Raw genomic sequence first — 20,574 nt, forward strand, 5'->3', positions numbered from 1 at the left:
TTTATCTCCGTAGTTATGCATGCGCACCACCATCGGCCTGGGCCTCTCCTTGACACCTGGTCTGGGCGCTAGAGTGCGATGAGCCCTTTCAATCTTGATGTAGCCTCCTTTCGTCTGCAAATGAAGAAACTCCGGGATCCATTTTTGTAGAAATGGCACCGTGTTAGAGCCTTCGGTCCCCTCTGGTAAGCCGAGAATGCGAATATTTTTGCGTCGTCCTCTGTTCTCTAAATCGTCTACGTGCTCAGTGAGTGATACAACTTGACTTTCAAGGGTTAGAACGCGTGCTTGCATACTCTCAGCTAACTCCTCCGCTGAGGCGATTCTTCGTTCGGCTTCATCCAGCCGAGCCTTGCAATTCTCCAGTTGTTGAGAGTGAATATGTACAACCTCGGCTAGAGGGTCGAGTTTGGCATCTATTGTTTTCGAAATCGTCTCCGTCATATGTTGAAACGCCTTCGCCATTGCCGGACTTAACTCAAGATCGTCGCTAACTTCCCCCTCACAATGTTCCGGAGAATCATGTGGCGCGGTCGGGGAAGAGTCCTTCTTTTCAGTTTTCTTTGCAGTACGAGGCATTTTCGAAAAAGATTGTGGCCAAAAAAATTCCAAAGACATAATACTACGATCACATAACCAAAGCCGTGGGGTTGCGTTCTACATAAATGAAATATTTAAGTAATTGGCTGATTGGAGCGGGAGCTCGTGAAAACCGCTGCTACTCCCTGTCCGCCATCTTGCGCCCCCGACTAATTAGTATTTTAGATATGCGCTGGTGTTTGTTTCAGAAATGCAAATAACAAGCTGATTCCATATTTTTTCCTCAACACTGAAAGATTCTATATTTGTTTTCCTCTATTTTCCATTAATTTAAAGAGTTTAATTTCATTTGTTTGAAGTATGTTTCACATAAACATTGTTGAGTGTTATTAAACAAAAACTGATTTGTGTTATATCTGTGATTTCTTTATTTATTATAAAGTAAAATATTTGGGTGAGCATCATCTAAGTTTGGTGATTCCATAATTTTTTGATAGGGGTTGTAAAACAGAAATTGTGCATATTTATGTGGGCAAAGCATATGTGCACCATGAACAAACCTCCATTCTCATTGAATCTTCTGTCTTTGGTCTTCAAAAAGTACTAGGTTTTACAGTTTTTCTCGATCACTAACACACTATAACTGATTCATTTTGCCCAATTTTCCAAACCATTCATAAAACAAAGACACGTTTCTCAAAACTTATAACACATTTCACCTGTTTGCACACAAGTTCCAATTTGCCCAGCGTTTTCGGCCCAAAAAAGCCATCATTTTGCAAAGGTTTAACCATGTTCTCATTCAGAAAACACAAACAAAAAAAAATTAACTCAAGCATCACAAAATGAACTCAAACAGCACACATTTATCCATGTGTGAACATTCAGTAGCAAAACTGATAACACACAGGTCAGAATCTCAGGATGATATGAACAAGAGCACAAGGGATTATGTGTTTTGTAAAATGAATCCTGGTTGTGGGAGACAAAGAGGAATAGGGGGATGAAGGGGATGAGGTCAAAGGTCATTGGTTTCTGATGAAATACAAAGCACTATGGTTGAATATGTTCTTCTGCATGGACTGACCATTGGGGAAGTTGGTCTACAGGGTTTCAATACTACGGACACATACAATATCATTACAGTGGAAAGCAGCAGTACTTCAGATGAGAGAACTTTCATTATTCTGTATACAGTAAATACTGTAGTACATTTTGTACACCCTCATTTTTGTTGAATTGATTTGTAGCCAAGTAGTCCTTACATTTACTGTAAATACATTTACTGTATTTGTGCAGAACTGAGAGATGACTGTCTAGGGGAGGCAGAGAAGTCTTTTTTCAGAAGACTAAGAAACTGCTATAACAAATAAGGATACTGCCAATACTGTAATGCAATTTGGCAGAGGATGCTGAATGTATTTATTTATTTATTCTTGTATCCATTATTTATTTCTGTAAAATAACTGACAGTATATTTCAATGTGTATTTACTGTATATTCAGTTGTTTGGTCTTTGAACTTTTCTCTTGTTGTGCTTTCATCTACTGTAGATCTCTTTACAGTAGTGCAATGAAAGTAAACTTTTCTTAAAGTTTATTGCAGAATTTTACTGTATCTGCACCCCTCCATTTATGTTGTATACTGTAACAGACATTGACTATCGATTGATTGAAGATAATATTTTTGATTAGAATATTTGGTTTTGAACGAAGTTTGAGGTTTGTGCAAGTTGGTGTATAGTTTTGAGATTGTGTTTATAGTTGTGAGAAAATGGTGAATTGTTTCATGAATTGTGTGTTAGCAATCGAGAAAAACTGTAATATTACTGTAAAGTGAGATTGGCATTGCATATATTACAGTGGTGCTGAAATCTATATAACTGCTTTACATTTAGAATGATAAACTATATATTCCATAGTAAAGAGGTTAAAGGTATACTACTACATAGAAAAGTTTGTAAGCGATTTGTTTATAAATTGTTAACATTGTCTTAGGCTATACGTTGAATCTGTGTTTTTTACTTTTTCTCTTTACATTTATCAGTTGGCCCCATTTACTTACATTACAATGTAACCCAGATTTTAATATTTTTTTTTTTTTGGAACTGGAGTGTTGACTTTTAATTGCTGTGACAATCTTGAAAAGGGAAAAAATGGAGTGTTTTGCTCTGAGACATCTGTATTGTCAAGGAGTTTAACATTTGTTGTTAAAATACAGAAAAGTGCCATTAAATCAGTCCAGTTTAAATAGCTGCAGTGTACAACAGAAAGGAAAAAGAAAGAAAAAATGCTGAAAAAACAATTTCTTTATAAACATGAAAATCGATTGCAACAAAAACAGCAAATATTTACAGTACATTTACAGTTCCCTTCAAATTTTGACAACCAAATGTACATTTATTCAATTACTTAAAATACAATGTAGAAAATGTAACTGTAACTGAAGTTTTTTTTAATGCAAAATATCAATGAAATAATGCAGTTTCAAATCAAATCATAATGAATTCTTTGGCTTTATGCTTTTCTACAAGCAGACTAAAATTTGGACAATAAAAGTACAACACACAAACGTCCAACAATACTGTACATAAATATTTAGCCCAACACCAGATGCAAATGTAAAACACACCTAACAGAGAATCAGCATGCACACAAGAGCTTAATGCAAAGGAAACTGACCAGACAAACAAGCATTAGAATCCCTCTGAACAGAGATTTGACCAGATCCAAGACTTCATTTGCACAGTTTTTTCTCCCATCCCAAAGGTTTGGCAACTGCTTCACCAAAATCTGAGAGGTGGCACTAGCATCAGCCACTAAAAGTCATTGTCAGTGTGAGGAGACATTAGGCATGTCAATCAAAAAGGGTGAGAAAAGGCACTGGACAGTTACAAACCAATCAAAGAAGAAAAAAGTCTGACTTAACAGCATAACTGTGATTTGCAGCATGAATAACCTTCTCATATTGAGAAAATTGAATTAAAGCACCTTGTGTCAGCTAAATAAATATTTGAAACGTCATAGAAAGTAAAATTAATATTTCTTTTGAAGAGGTTTAATATGCAATGTCGAAGATAAAACAACTGTTGCTATCAGCAGATATCTTTCTGAATAACTGGAATAACTTCAGTAAATCGGTGCATCCCTAGAATTCAACGTACCACACACCACAAAGGGAATTATGGGTAACAATGCAATGTGTATTAATTTTTAATCAGGCATGACAGCAATAAATAGATAAAATAAACCAATTCGACAAATGAGAAACCGACTGTTCCAATAATGCAGTGTACGTCTTTATGAACGCATACTAATCTGTCCTTCACGTTTTACCTGAACAACAGGCAATTCATCTGTTAAATAATAATAGCCACATGTTGTAATGCTGCTTAAAGGCGCTTCGGACCTACAGTAACACATAAAGGACATTGTCTTGAACATCAATAGCAGCTCTCGGTTTGGACGTTTCAGTTGTTGTAAGTCACATACATCGGTATAATGAGCACAAAATGCCATCCGTAACAGGGTAACAGAGCAGTTTTCTCAAGGGTCACTGCTCTCCTCTGCTCTGACATTAATACTGTAGCTCAAGAAAGCCTCTTTCTCAGGTGTGGCTGGTTCGTTTGTCATTGTCGCTTTGAAGGTGTTGATGTCTTCTGTGTCGTTACTGGCCAAGGCCGCCTCTGTGCTGTGCCAAATCCCATAGCCAAAATAAATAACAAAACCTAGAAAGAAACACAGAAGGTCAAAGACAGCAGAAGACCTTTATTTTTGATTATTATCAATGACTAAACATTTACAGTGCCGATCCTAGACTTCTGGGGGCCCTACGCAAAACTGTGTGTGTGTGTGTGGGGTGGGTTGTGGGATGAGGGGATGAAAGAATGGATGTAATGCATTTGTCCGTGTTTCACTCAGTCTCGAATCGCGCTCGCGGAAAGCGCTCGAGAAACAGAATCTCTTCCGTGGCTAGGTACGCAACTCGTTTTTTTTTTTATTAAGAGCAAGAGACTGTACGACATTCACGTTACATGATTTGGCTGATTTTTACATAGAGAGCGTGACAGCGTGCTGCATTAAAATAAATTATCATTTGTGTTTTCATTACCGCTGGCCAAAATCAAAAAACGAAACTAAAATTAAAACATCTTTGAGAGCAAGGGGGCCCCCTGGTGTTTCGGGGGCCCTATGCAGCTTGCGTATTCTGCGTATAGGGAGGATTGGCTCTGCCTATTTATGGTCTTTCATCATGTTGGTGTGATTGGCCGTTCGTGACTAAACGTGATGTGATACGCTACAAATTTCAACTTAGGTTTTAGCGTAGTGCACTTATCAAATCATAAAAGGCTACAACTGAATTTCAACTGAATGAGTGTTTAATCTGTGCAGCACTGTGTTCATTTATACGTGAGCAGCTCATGAGCCAGTGTTTTCAGCATCTCTGTTCTCAGTAAATACAGTGCTGTGAGTTTAACATGCGTTTGGGAATTTGAGAATTTATTTTGGCAGTTAATTTCTAGTAGTTTACAGCATTTCACTACATTTATAACAGGAAGTATTTGTAAACCTGTTGTCACAAAATCTTAACTCTTGCAAGTGAAGATATTAAGAAATTAAGATAATTTTTTTTAAAAGAAGACTTATGCTCAAACAAGGCTACATTTATTTATTTACAGTAAAACAGTAATATTGTGAAAAATTACAATTTAAAATAAGTTTTCCATTTGAATATATATTAAAAGGCAATTTATTCCTGTGATGCAAAGCTGAATTTTCAGCTGTCATAACAGTCTTTAGTGTCATGTGATCCTTCAGAAATCAATTTATTGGTGCTCAATTATTAATGTTACTTTATTATTATTAACAGTTTTTGTTGTTTATCATTCAAATATAAACTTATTTGATAAAGTTCAGAATTTCTTTCAAATAAATTAAATATAAATCACTGTAATCATTATAAATCTGCCACTTTTGATCAATTTTGTGTGTCCTTCTGGAATAAAAGTGTTTTTTTTTTTTTTATAATCATACTTATCCCCAAACCTTTGAATGGTAGTCTATCGCAGTTTCCACAAAATATTAAGCAGCAAAAACTGTTTTCAACATTGATAAGAAATGTTTCATGCTTTGCCATAAAATGAATAAAAACAGTTATTTAAAATTGTAATAATATTTTACTATTTTTGTTACTATACTATATTTTACTGTTTATTATTGTTGATCAAATAAATGACCATCAGACACTTCTTTCGAAAATGCTAAAAACATGAAAAATGGCAAACAGTAATGTAATTAATATAATCATGAAATTATTATTTTTATTCGTTTTGCAGTGCAATCATATTACAACAGCAATACATTTATGTCTAGTTATAAATAATGATAATAAACACATTCACAGCGTGTAAATGTAAAGTTTTTTTTTTGTTTTTTTTTTACTTCTGGTAACAGAAAAGAGGTTTGAGTTCTCAATTTTGCTTTCAAAATGCACTAGATGCATTTTACTTTTAATTTTCTTACAGGGGACCATGGCCCTGGACCCCCCTAGAAGATCCTAGGTTCACCCACTAAAGTCCTGTGATTTTCCCATGTCCCAAGAATCTGATGACATATTATTGACTTACCTATGGCCATCCAAATGGCAAAGCGCATCCAGGTGCCTGCGCCCAGCTGCATCATCAGGTACACGTTAATGAACATGCTAAGAACGGGAAGGAACGGCAGCAGAGGAACCTGGGTTCACACAAACACACACACACATCCGCCCATCTTTACAAACTGCTATAAACACAGATTATAAAACTCCCACTTGTGTGCATGTAGGTATTTGTTTACCTTAAAAGACAGTTTTGTCTTGCTCTCAGGCTGCCGCCATATTAACATGGTGATGAAGAAACAAACCACAGCCAGACTGGCAAGAACCACAAAGACCCAGATCTGAAATCCACCCAGAACCGCCACAACACAGAACACACACACCAGAACACCTGCACAGGGAGGAAGGGAAACTGTGTGACTCACACTGTGAAGTCACTTCCTTGCTAATCTAATCAGAACTCAAGGCTGATAAATTGAATAGAGTCATTATTTTAAAATGTGTCTAACCTAATACACTGGTGCAGATTTTGACGGTGAAGCCAGAGAGATGAGACGGCTCCTCGTTTTTGGGGAACAGAAGGTTGCTGGGGGTGCAGAGATCTTGAGATCCAGGCAGGAAACCAGCACTGCTCTCGTTGATGGAGTCGGCCTCAGTTTCCTCCTGACAGCTGGCTCTCTGATACTGGACATTCACACTGGGCTGCTCTGGCTGGTACCTGAGAGAGAGAAATATAATTGTCTAACCATCAATTATGATTATTATTGTTTACTAAAATTATAAACATTTCTATCATGACAACTCCTGAAAGATTTTGGCATGCTAATGGATATGACAATATTAATGTATTTGGTCTTGGTGGAATAGATCTGCTATGCTGCTGAATTGCTGCTGCTGTTGGTTATTGCTATTGTTGTAGATTATTGCTGCTGCTGCTGCAAAGCAAGTTCAGGAACTTGCTACTGCCAATACATACACCGATACACTGCTGTGAGTATTAAGACATACTGCTGCGGCAAAAATAGCATATATAATAACTCAGTGCAGATCTATACAGGTAGAGCTGGGGAAGGTGGAGGGTTTCAGAGGAAGTCTGTTTACCTTAAAAGACAGTTTTGTATATTTGTGTGTGTATACACACACACACACTAAAACACAACAAAATGACTAAAAATGTAACATTAAAACGAAAAACAAACAATATGCACTTTAAATATGAACAAAAAAATAATCTATTCAATATCAAATATTAACAAAAACTAATTTGATATGAATGCATTGAAAGCAGGGCTGTTACTTTAAAATGAATTCTGTGTAATTAAGAAGAAAATAAGGCAAAATGATTAACAACAAAACAGTACTTGCAAAATCAGGCTGCAAAAATATCAATCTCTTGTTTTATGATAAACAGTCTTGAAAACACTTCCTTCCATGTTCATATCAGAAATGTGAAGCCGTACCTCAAGACTAAGACACAGGCTGCAACTAGTGTGTAAGCCAGCAGCGTGCCAATAGACATGAGATCAACCAGATCTTTCAGATCGAACAGGAAAGCCATAACCGCTGTGGAGAGAAGATGAGTGTGTTACTGCAGGACAATGATTCAGCTGTATTAACTGTTATAAGCATAACAAGTTCATGAATACTAATTCTGTTGTGTTAAGATTGTCATCAGAATAAATATTAATACACTACCACTCAAACATTTGGAGTCCGTAGGTTTAATCAAATAAATACAGTTTTGGTGCACATAAGATACTACCCCAACTTATACTACTACTTATAACAGCCATCTATTTCACATCATATTTCAGAAATCATTCTAATTACTGTCACTTTTGATCAATATAAAGCATCCTTGCTGAAGAAAACTTAATTTATTTAAAAAACAAACAAAAAAACACCTTATAGACCCCAAAGTTTTGAACAGTATTGTTATTTCAGTGTTAACATTAATAGAGAATTGTACATATTCTTATGGCGTATAAAATTTAACAACCACCAACAAGTCGGTAAAAATAGACAATCTGTTACAACCTGTTAAAACATTAAGAAATGGTTAATGATGTGTCATATTTAAAGAGAAAACAAACAACGCTTTTAACTCATTTAGATTCTGTGGCCCATGAAATGACAGCAAACGTTGCATATCCTCTTTCAGCATTGCCACATATCCTGTTGACAGTTACCATCCCCTACTTATGAAAATACATCTATTGCTAGCAGCAATACAGAAATATAAGTCTTATTAACAATGAGTGCATTTGCATTTAATGCTTAACATGCAATTAAAAGGTTTTAGGTGTGATAGAATGCACACACTAAAGTACATTTAAACTATAATTTCTGAACATATTACATTATAAATTACACTGAACTGCTTTTTCCACATGGGTGTGATCCTAAACCTATTTAAGGAAAAAGTGACACATTAATCCTGCCAACAACTAAGGGTTAATCTGTTTCTCCTCTAGGCTTACCGGACAGAAGCCCGGCCGCCATGGTGGCGATGATGGGCGTCTTCCTCTCACTGACGCGAGACAGGAAGTTGAAGATGAGACCGTCACTTGCCATGGCAAAGATAATGCGTGGCAGTGGGAACATGGAGCCCAGCAGACTACACAAGCAGGGGAGGGAGGATGAGTGGATATATGATCTGAATCTGAACGTAAACATGAGCCCGGTTCAGACAATCGCAGATCCCTCTAGCCTCACCACTAAAGCTGAATATAAAGGAGAGCAAAACTCAATATAACCCATATAGTTCAGCTCCTCGAATGAAATGTAACTTCATTTATGAATTTTTGGATTCATAAATGTGACCAAACTGTATATCTCTGTTGTTTTGTATAGTCTACTAACAGTTTAATGTCACTGCTGCAATTCTCTGAACATAAAGGCTTTATTGTTGGCACAAAAAGCAGTGCTGCAGCTGTTATGGGTCATTTTTTTGGGCATTGTTGGAGTTTAGTGGATAAGTTTAGTCTGTATTTAGTCATGGTGCAGTTTGAGAGGTTGTGGGCCGGATCGCTGTGAGATCTGTAAAGGAGCGAGTCTGTTAGTAGTTTGAATGAGCATCCTCACCTGCCACTATGCCTGCGGTTACAGTGGCTATTATGGGCGTTTTGGATTTTTCATTGATGTTGGCCAAGAACTTGAAGAGCAGCCCGTCTTCAGCCATGGCCCATATTACACGGGGCATTGGGAACATGGAGCCCAACAGACTAGTTGAGGGGAGAGAAACAGATTCAAGCCATGCAGTGCAGTTAGCTTGTGCATTTAACATCTACTGAAGCTAATTAGCTTTACAAATATGCCTTTAAAGTGTCATGAAAAAGCAAACCATATTTTTTGAGGTCCTACAAATATACAATACTATTCAAAAGTTTGAGGCATTTGTTTTTTTTTTAGAAATTAATTTTATTTAACAAGAATGACAATAAAGATATTTATAATGTAACAAAAGATTTCTATTTCAAGTAAATGCTGTTCTTTCAAAAAATGTAATCTTACTAACCCCAAACTTCAGGTTCAAACTTCCCACATCAGGTTCCCATTCCATGAAAATAATCATTCTATTCATTCTATTTCTATAGTCATTCATCATAGTTTGTGAGACTTGACTGAAATATATGTGCAACGTTTGATTGAGTTTTTTGTGACACTTTAAAACATATGAAACAATATGTAAATCATATTAAAATAAAACATTACAATTACTTCAGAACACTGCAGCTGAAATAACTTAGTAGTAATTCATGTATTAAATTGCACACATCTTTATGCCTCACAGTTCAAGTATTAAAAAGGTCATATCAGGGAGAGCAAAAATAAATAAATAAATAAATCAACTTCAAAAATACCATAACCACTTTAAATAATTTCAATAAGCATTTTGTGCATGTGTATTTTTATAGACATTTCCATTTCTAATGTCTTTTTTTCTGAAGAAGTCTAGTGCCAAAATGGCACAGAACTGACTGCTTTAAAACAAACAATGCTATGCAAATACACAAACACACCCTAAAACGGACAAAACTTGTTAAGCACCTGTGTAGTTCTTACCTGGTGGACAAAGCACAAAGGGAACCAACGGCTACTGCGTACGTCGCCCCTTCCCAGCCCACGTATTTGAATGCCACCGGAAGTGGGCTGTTCTTATCCAGCATGTAGTACGGCATCATCATTGTGAGGGCGGCTGATACGCAGAAGTAGGCGACGAAACAGATGAGAAGAGATGCTACAATGCCAATGGGTATCGCCCTCTGAGGATTCTTCACCTCCTCACCTGAATCACAAACAGAGAAAAGAAGGCCTTCATTTACACAGGAAGTTTTGGAATGCATCTCAGTTAGATCAGACTCAAACTAGACTCAAAAGCTAAATTGTATTGTTATAGAAAATGAAGAACTCACCTGTTGTGGCGATACAATCAAACCCAACAAAAGCATAGAAACAGGTGGCAGCACCGGACAGAACTCCAGAGAAACCGAACGGCATGAAACCACCAACACCTAAACTCTCTTCAGACGGCAACAGCTCTGACGAACTGAAAATACAAACAAGTACTAAGCTATAGTATCTCCCTCAGACAAAGACAACAATATAAACCATTTCTAGGACCATTAAGAATTTCATTTTTCACTTTATGATTTAGATTATCATTAAGACTTTCCTTGTAAAATGTCATTTGATTTTAGTGCTGTCAAACTATTAATCGCATCCAAAATAAAAGTTTTTGTTTACATAATATACGTGTGTGTACTGTGTATATTTATTATGTGTATATAAATACACACACATGCATGTATATATTTAAGAAAAATTGTATAATTGTATATTAAATATATTTATAAATTATATAAACATATGCATGTAAATATTTTCAAAATATATACTGTATGAGTGTGTATTTACATAGATAATAAACATACACAGTACACACACATATATTACGTAAACAAACTTATTTGGGATGCGATTAATCGTTTGGCAGCACTAAATTTTATTACTAGAGTGGTATAATTTGAAAATTTAAATTACTGTATCTTTATGATATGCAAAATTGCAAGCAGTGCAACAAATGCTACTATTTAAATATATTTATTTTCAGGGGGAATTTTTGGTTACCTTATATGCAATGAAAAAAAAAAAAGGTCAAAAACAGGCTTCATTTTCTTGTAAGTTTTGTTTTCTAAATGCATGTTATTGATCTTAATATAAATGGTTCATTCATGCAAATATTGAAATTGTTCTTTTTGTGACCCTGTAATGTTTAATCCAGTCATATTTCAATCTTCTGTTGAACTTGAATTAAACTTTAATAAAAACAAATTATTTTTATTTTTTTGTTTTAGTATACAATAACAACACTGGGGCCACATCTCAAAATCCAATCAACATCCAATCTTTCACGATAATTTGTTACTCAGATGCATGTAAAAATATGGAAGAAAAGATCTGTTGCAACATAATTGTCACTTTCAGCAAAACATGCTTTCCCGTTTCTTTTTTGACTTTGATCAGTAATAAAATCCATATTTCACAAGATATACCGTGCCTCTATCAAAGGGAAAAAAAATGAATTCAAAAAGTCTTTACTTCTCATAGGATGTTTGATTGAGGATTTCCTTAGGATCCAGGCTCCAGTTTTTGAGGGTTCCTTTGATCAGGCCCGACACGACCACAAACATCAGGACCAGAACATTAACACAGGTGAACACTTTATTGACCATAGCGGACTCCTTCACCCCAAACGCCAACAAAACTGCAGAACAAACACGACATATTCATTCGTTGAATTCCTGAAAATACGCAAACTGAGGTATTTGTGTATAACCAGACTCTCAGTGGCTTACTTGTCAGTGTGAGGATGATGAGCACGGCAAAAATGTCAGGATACTCTGCTAACACTCCAGGGGCCTTTATATTCATGTGTAACCTGCAGAAATTCTCTATATGTTTGCCAGTGAGCTCATCAAAGGTTGCACTCCAGGCCCGAGCGACACTGGACGTTCCTGAGGGAGGGAACATTATAAGTGTGGTTAGCCAATATGGGTTACAACTATTTATATTTGCCATTTTTAGGCCAGATTTAGGCCTGACTACTTGAAGCATTATTCTCACCTATGATATAAGACAGGATGAGGTTCCAGCCGGTGATGAAAGCCCAAAGCTCGCCCACCGTCACGTAGCTGTACAGATACGCTGAGCCCGTCCTGGGTACACGTGCTCCAAACTCAGCGTAACACAGTCCAGCCATCACCGAGGCTAACGCTGCAATCAGAAACGAGAGGACGATAGCCGGACCGGCGTTTACTCGTGCCACGGCCCCGGCCAGCACATAGACACCAGCGCCCAATGTGCTGCCCACTCCCAGTGCCACCAGGTCAAAGGTGTTGAGGCATCGGGAAAGACGAGACTCTTCTGTGCTGCAGTCGACCACCTTCACTCGCAGAAGCTGCTTTCCAAAGCCTTTTAGGTGGGCAAGGACCATGTTGATTTCTTTAAGCAGTCAGACACACACACACACACACACACACAACACAACACACACACAAGCTCTTCACGGTGGGGCCAATGACCTGGAAAAACAAAACAAAGGGCATATAAACATGATTAAAGTTTTCTTCAAGTAAAGGTTATTAACAAAGTCACTAGTTTTATCTTTACTTTGTTCTGAAAGTTAAAATTTGGTTTTATATTAAAGACATATGTCTATTTAGTTTTTATTAGTTCTGTCAAATGAATAATCGCATCCAAAATAAGTTTATTTACATAATATGTGTGTATACTTTGCATATTTGTCATGTATATATAAATACACACACACATAGTATATATTTAGGAAAATGATGTTGTTTATATATTAAATATATTTAGATATAATATAAATATAAATTATATAAACAAATATATACATGTAAATATTTTCAAAATATATGTGTATTTATCTATATATATATATATAAATATACACATTACACACACATTATGTAAACAAACTTATTTTGGATGTAATTAATCATTTGATAGCACTATAGGCTATATTAGGTTTAGTAATCAATTTAGCAAATACTTTGATTTTATTTAAAAGTTATGACAAATCAATTGTCAATGTTAAAATGCTCCACTTTTTTGTCTAAATAAATAAAACAATACATTCATTTAAAATAATAATTATTATATATATATATATATATATATATATAACAATATTGAATGCTACAAGTGAATTTAGGCATCAAAGTACAGTATGAAAGATAAAGATTACTTTTAATAGTGTTTTTATATTTAGTTACATTTATTATTAGTGTTTTCACACATTAATTTAAGTGAGCATAGATGACAGCAAAGATCATTAAATGAAAAAAAGTGAGATAAGCATGTACAACTGAATAAGCAATATTATGTTGACAATCAGTGCACTTGTTGTTTACTTTCAGTACAAAGTCACTGACTTGCATTATTGAGGGTTTAAATGTGCAATCTCAACGCTATGTTAAAATGGCCTAAACAGTGTTTGACAATCTGATTTTTCTTTGCATGCACAAATGAGGACAATGGAAGCAATCGAAATCAACAAAAGAGCAATCATATGCAAGTGCTATAACAAGTCTTTGTCGCTTTGGATAAAAGCATCTGTTGAATGACTAAATGTAAATGTAATGTTCTTAAATAGCGTAGTGTTAGTTTATGACATAAATATATATATTTTTAAAAAATGTGAAAACAGTATTTTTAAACCTCTAAATTCTTAAGTTACTAAATGATGCAAGAAGTGCGATCCTGGCATAAGCTGGGAGAGTCACAAGAGTGATGATATTTGAGTCTGGTACTACCTCCACAACCATCGTTACTGTAATAGCTGTAAGCCAAAAGCAGACTGGACGCAAGCCGAGGTATCGCTTGAACTTTACAGTAGGATCTTTTTATAAACACACAAGTGCAAAACTAACGTCACTGATCATATTTAGAGAGAATAAGACATGTAATAAATACACTGTATGCTAATAAACAGAATGACATGTGCGCTCATGTTATTCCCTTTTACAGTTTACAGTAACAAGACACCTTATTTCATCAGCTACTATCAGGATTATGAAAAGCTTCTGATATTTGGGCCATTCTAGGTATTTCAAAGCTAAGTATGTATATACTTTATATTCAACTCGTAAAAAAACTCAATATGACATTTACATGTTCTTGACATGCATTCATACATACTGGTAATACATCTCTGTTAAAACACGAAGACTAGTTTACAATATTCCATTCATGTTTGATTACACAAAGGAAATGCATCAGAAGATAATTTAGTCTGAAATACACATATTCAGTTCGAGTCTCCCAGAAGGCCACTGAGAAACCCTAAAGCATATAAAATAAATGAGTTCCGTTGCATCATTTAGTGAGTAAAACCAATAGGTTTCATGGGAAACTCAAATAACATAAACAGCAAGACATCAAACCCACAGAGGCCTCTAATCAGAGAGCTCTGAAGTTTTAGATCTTTTTCTTACCAACTCAAAATATCAAAGCGAGGAAATCCTCAAAATAAAAATAAAGTCCGGTGATTATTTTCTCTGAGCTCTGGCTTCGGTTCAGCACCTCCTCCAGGTATCAAACACAATGAGGATGTGTCAAGTAAACCCTCTGATGATGCCTTTTCTCTCTGAACCTGTAATAAATACAAGCAAGGGGAGGTGTTCAAACTGGTGTCTGCCTGTAGCACGAGTCCAATGCCTTTGTGGCAACTAACTCATTCAAAGCCCGGGCCACAAATAGCACACGGTGAGGTCACGTGAAGACCAGCAGCTGCGGTGGTCACTGAAGCCTCTACGATTCTGGTTTCTGCCCGTCTCTGCCGTGTCACGAAACACCTCTGGCGCTTAAAGCGAGATAACATAAAAGTTGCTCTCAATATTTCAGCCCTTGAATGATATTTCATATATATGCTCTAAAAACTCACACAATGTTTTTTTCTGTGGTATACATGGTATATATGTTTAGAAGAATGTTCACACTGCTCTGCCCCATACAATAGGCAACAGTTCACAATGGCCATGCCTGTCAAGACCTAAAAAGTATGAAACCCCTAAAAAAAATAAAAAGAAAGTGAGGAGGAAAAATGATGTCAATGCTAGGGGTGGGTGATATTCTGGTAGACATGTTTAAACGGTAGAAATCTATCAACTGGTAGAGATTTTGGACTATTGTCTCTATCACAGATACATGTTTACGTGACGTTGCTGTGCTATGTGGTCACGAAAACTTATCGCTTGCATGTTTTTAAGCATTGTGCGAAGCAGATAAAGAGAGTAAATAATGTAACGATATTAATAAAAACACTACTCTTCAGCTAAACAATGTAGTTCCTTAGAAACGGTTGTGGTTGCAACAAAGTGGTTCCAAGCAACACGCAAACGTAAAAAAAGGTATGTCTGTAGAGTAATTTACAACAGCTTCAAACGTGGCTCAACCAATCAACCTTTATTAATCTAAACCAGTCGTCCTCAACCTTTTTGATTCCAAGACCTAACATTGAAGAATTGTCCAGGTCTAGAAATCACACTTTTGAAATAAGGTTTATTCATATCCAATCTTTTCCAAAGACGGTAGCATTTTTGACTTATTTCAAATCTTTGAAGTCATCTTAAGGCCCCCATGGAAGTTTCCTGAGGCCACCTAGTAGGCCCCGGGCCCCTGGTTAAGAATCACTGGTCTAAACTAAGCAAAACAACTACTTATTAGGAATAAACGCAGACTCTTCTAAACACATCCTCAGTGGATGCCTGTCGATGTTAACATTCGTGTTCTGGGAGCTGTTCGTTTGGAGGAAGGGCAATGGAACAAAGCCTGCGTACCATACAGCCTAATGCTGCTGTGTGGCAACACATGGTTGCGCAAGGCATACCGAAACATCTGCCACTCACAGCCTTGAAGAGCAATAAGCACATCCATACCTAATTTAAACGTCCATAGCAACACGCACTGAAACTCGTGCTTGCATCAAGTGTAAATCCAGTAAGTGGGCTGGGCGAGGGCCTTGCCCCATTTTCCACCAATCACAGAGCACCGGCAGAAATGGGAGGCATCTGAACGCATCAGCCGGTCACATTGTGGTCACACGTACACACACCTCTTCAATCAGGTCACGATGCCCAGATTAGTTGACTGACTTTTGTTGAGTTGAATGTCAACATCTGATCAAAGTTGTACTGAGGAATTTGAGGCATGCACTTGAAGTACATCTAGCACAACTACTATATAATGGTTGAGAAGCACATGTACAGCATGTGAAACAAAAAAACAACTATAGAAATGGCCAATATATTTTTATACTACAGTTTAAGAGTTTGAGGTCTGTAAGTTTTTTTGAAATTTTTGTTAAGTTTCTTATGATTCTTTTAAAGTCTATGTAAAGTCAATTCTGAGAATTGTTTCTCAATGCATTATAAATATTAGGAATGCATTGCGGAAACATGTTACAAAGACTGTGAACTATGTAGTACCTAATTGTGGAGTTAAACAGTTAAATATGTTTTCACCATTTTCGTGATTTTTGGGCGGGGCTAGAATCATGACTGGATGACGAAACGGCGTCACAACAGCATTGACACTTTATGTTCTCCTGGATGTTACTGTGTGCAATAGGGCTGTGCAATTAAATCGAATTCGATTATCATGCGCATGTCGTCAGTATCTCGCGATTATGAATGCAATATTGCCTATCTTGTCAGTGAACTACGGCTCTGTGTAGTAATTCCCGCTCCATTTGAAAGCAGGTGATGGCAATTAACTACTAAGCAAGAAACCGGTTTTACTGACTAGATGCGCATGATAATCGAATTCGATTAATTGCTGTGCAACCAATGTGTGTGTGCGCTACAGTGAAGACAGTGTATTAATAAACTGACAGGTCTGTGAAACACACACCTTTATGGACAGTCCAATCAAACAGCAGAGGCCTGCCAACACCCACACTGATTAAACCAGCCTAATATTGTGCACGTTTGTATGTCATCATGCTGATATTAAATGTCTCCTGAAATCTGAAGGGTATTAATAATGAAAAACAAAACCACCCTACAGCGATGTGAAACCACAGACATCCTCAAAACAAAATAGTGATGACAGGTGATTTATTGAAGCAACCCAAGGAGATGTCTGGGGTTATATAGGCCTACTCATGCCAACTTTATAACTGCAGATCTGACCGTTTTACTGTCCAAACAAAAACTCTGTCAGAACAAAGTCATGACATTTTAACTCGACGTGCCCTGAAAAGCAAACAGTCCACCGCCCTTCAACTCCACAGCAACACCTTCGCTGTCAATGTACTGTCAGTCTGTCAATATGAACATAGCCACACATTAAACAAATACATCAGCTTAAATCAAAACCTAATCAGGGATGGTCACACGCAATAAATTAGCATTTTTACAGTTGCAACAGCCCATAACATACACACCCAAGGAAATTCAAATAAAGCTTTTGTATAACTTACTTCATCACTCAATGATTTAAATAGTTTGACATTTTAGCTCTACTTATTTTACCGCGTAGGCATTTAAAAGCATTTTTCTTAATTTTACAAATCTCCTGAAATCAATATAGCTTGCACCTTCCTCAAACACAATATTCAAACACTATGTGATAAACTAGGGCAAGGTCACCTTGACCATTATATCTGCAGTTTGTTCATGGCTGTGTTTCAAGAAAACTGTCAAATTAACATTACATTTGATTATTTTCTCTGAATCAGTACAAATAGCATTTTAAAATCCTTTTAAACTCTGATTCAATGATTTGTTGCATCATCACTCAAAAATGTTTAGATCAAATCTTTCATTATGGCATTTTTTTTTACTATGCATTACAATGTGCTGCATAATTCAATGTAATTTTTGTTTAGAAATGCGCATTATTTTTACCTATATACCAGTTCATTTCGATTTTGAATCAAACACAGGCATAAAAACCAAAATGTGACCCAGGACCACAAAACCAGTCATAAGGGTCATCTGAAAGCTGAATAAATAAGCAAATATTTGGCCGAGATACAACTATTTGAAAATCTGGAATCTATGGAATACCGTTTCCGTCGCTGAATAAAAAATGTAAAAGGTAATTGCGACTTTTTATCTCACAATTCTGACTATTTTTCTCAGAATTGCTTGATATAAACTCGCAATTGAGAGACAAAACTGCGAGATATAAACACAATTCTGACTTTTTTCTCAGTATTATGAGTTTATATCTCGCAATTCTGACTTTTTTCTCGCAATTCTGACTTTTTTTCTCAGAATTGTGAGATATAAACTCGTAATTCTGAGAATATATCAGTCTTTTCCCCCCTCAAAACTGGATTTTAACTCCCAAAGCATTTGTGAGTTTATATCTCAAAATTCTGAGAAAAAAAAGTCAGAACTGTGAGATAAAAAGTCGCAATAACCTTTTTTTATTAGTAACCTTTTTTACCTATTTTTTATTCAGTGGCGGAAATGGGCTTCCATAGGAATCGGAGGGTGCAAAAAATAAATAAATAAAAAATTAAGATAATCACCTTTAAAGTTGTGATTGAAAACTTTATATAAGTTTTGATATATTTACGGTAAGAAATTTACAAACTATGGAACATGATCTTTACTTAATAGCTAAATGATTTTGGCATAAAAGAAAAATCTATAATTTTGACCCATACAATGTATTGTTGGCTATTGCTACAAATATACTCATGCAATTTATGACTTCTTATGACAGGTTTTGTGGTCAAGGATCACAAATGGTTCAACGTTTTTACAATTATGTATAACATACAGCACTCACTATGATTCTTTAGTCAAATAAAACTTAAGTTAATTAAAAATGTAAAGTTTTTTTTTTATGCATGATGACAAAAATGTAATTGAAAACAAAAGAACTACTTCTTTCTGATATATATGACACTTTGTAAACAAACCCAGCATCACTGTACTCAGAATAGAATAACTTCAAGCAATAAATCATTAAATGTTATATAATGCACACTACAGATAAGCAGTTCAATATTTAAACATAACCAATGGCATTTTAAGCATTATATAATGTTATTAAAGGCAGTGATCAGTAAATAGTATTTTGTTCTTTGTAAAGTATATTCTCTTTTACACTGTCTGTGGGTTGGGATCATATCATCTCTATATTTTGCTTCTGAGTAAACTAATCCATCTTTATGTTCATTATCTATATGAAACAAAACGTAAACAACGCTTACTGGAAACTTCTTACTTCTTCGCATCTGCACGATTCCAAAATGAACGACTTTATTCTATTTCAGAATTTGCAGATATACAAAATAGCAAACAAATGTCAAAATGCCGCTTTTTTTTTTTTAAACGTCATAATAAAGCGCAGCCACACGCCCCAAAACACACACACGCACACGGTCAGCCGCGTGGAGTTCGAGTCATTTAGTGAATCGATTAGTTCAGACGGTTCATTTCAATGAAAAAAAACAAATTCTGCTTACTAAAATGTGTATTTACACAGATAGCATCGGATTTTTATATCGTACCTGTGTTTGTGTCTTTACTGTTTTACTTCTACACACAGTTGTGAAAGGTTTCAGGAGCTTATCGAATCGGTTCCTTCAAAAAAAAAGAATCACTTCAATACAATGCTTCGCGCGTGAATCTGTAAGATGGTACAAATACAAAACCGCACCAACCAGTTTAAAACCATGAGAACAGGCAGAAGTATGCACTAAATGACACAAATCGTGTTTGTGGGCTTGCGTTTCGTTTGAGATTTGGTTATTAAATTCCGCTCGCGTCCGACTACAGCACAATGAATTACAAGCACGCGAGTGTTACTATACAAGGACATGCGAGCTGTACGTTACCCCCTAATTCTGAAATAAACAGTTAATAATCACATGTGCTTAAACGACGCGAACTGATTCCCATAACAATACTACTGCAGACAGATACACTCCTAAATGAATTCATGCAATAATCCCGTCCTCTTTCAAAAGTGAGGTGTTGCATCAGCCTTTAAATGGAGAGCAGCACATGAGAAGACGCAGGAAAAAGGCTTTCGAAAAAGTATCAAAAAGTACACTGAAAAGAGGGTTGACGTAACGTTACAATATAAAACAATTGTTTAAATGCACGTGCCTCATTCTTACCTGGTTACGTTAAGGACCCCAAAATTCACTCTGCGACCTCAGAACTGACAGCTTCGCGCGAGACGAAAAATAAACAAAACAAAAAAAACTGGCGGACTTTCTGTAGGGTTTATTCTAGTCTTAATAGAACTACTTTACAATAAAATACTACCCCTTAAACCTTGAGTAAATCCCACCTATAAGGCTATCATTGGCCGATCGTCTCTAACATGCTTCCGTGTGCCAACACCCAAACGCGCGCGCACCACCCAGTCGTGTTTTACTGT

General features: G+C 36.1%; 1 protein-coding gene across 4 annotated transcripts; it reads right to left on the reverse strand.

Moving 5' to 3' along the window:
- Positions 1-2,707: 2,707 nt before the first annotated feature.
- LOC306851108 (high affinity cationic amino acid transporter 1-like) lies at positions 2,708-20,574 on the reverse strand. Of its 4 annotated transcripts, XM_079387202.1 has the most exons (14): positions 20,309-20,551; positions 19,697-19,769; positions 14,661-14,818; positions 12,265-12,722; positions 11,997-12,155; positions 11,740-11,905; positions 10,554-10,687; positions 10,204-10,426; positions 9,223-9,362; positions 7,599-7,701; positions 6,648-6,856; positions 6,378-6,529; positions 6,167-6,275; positions 2,708-4,267 (listed from the first exon to the last, which is right to left on the reverse strand). In XM_079387202.1, exons 4-14 carry the CDS (start codon positions 12,632-12,634, stop codon positions 4,086-4,088), a joined length of 1,947 nt encoding a protein of 648 aa, XP_079243328.1. In that variant the 5' UTR covers positions 12,635-12,722; positions 14,661-14,818; positions 19,697-19,769; positions 20,309-20,551; the 3' UTR covers positions 2,708-4,085. The 4 variants fall into 4 exon arrangements, with proteins under 4 accessions (XP_079243328.1, XP_079243327.1, XP_079243329.1 ...); XM_079387201.1 differs by lacking the exon at positions 19,697-19,769 and having other exon boundaries at positions 20,309-20,574; XM_079387203.1 differs by lacking the exon at positions 14,661-14,818 and having other exon boundaries at positions 20,309-20,574.

This window comes from Barbus barbus, assembly GCF_936440315.1.
Source record: "Barbus barbus genome assembly, chromosome: 31".
NCBI lineage: Eukaryota > Metazoa > Chordata > Actinopteri > Cypriniformes > Cyprinidae > Barbus > Barbus barbus.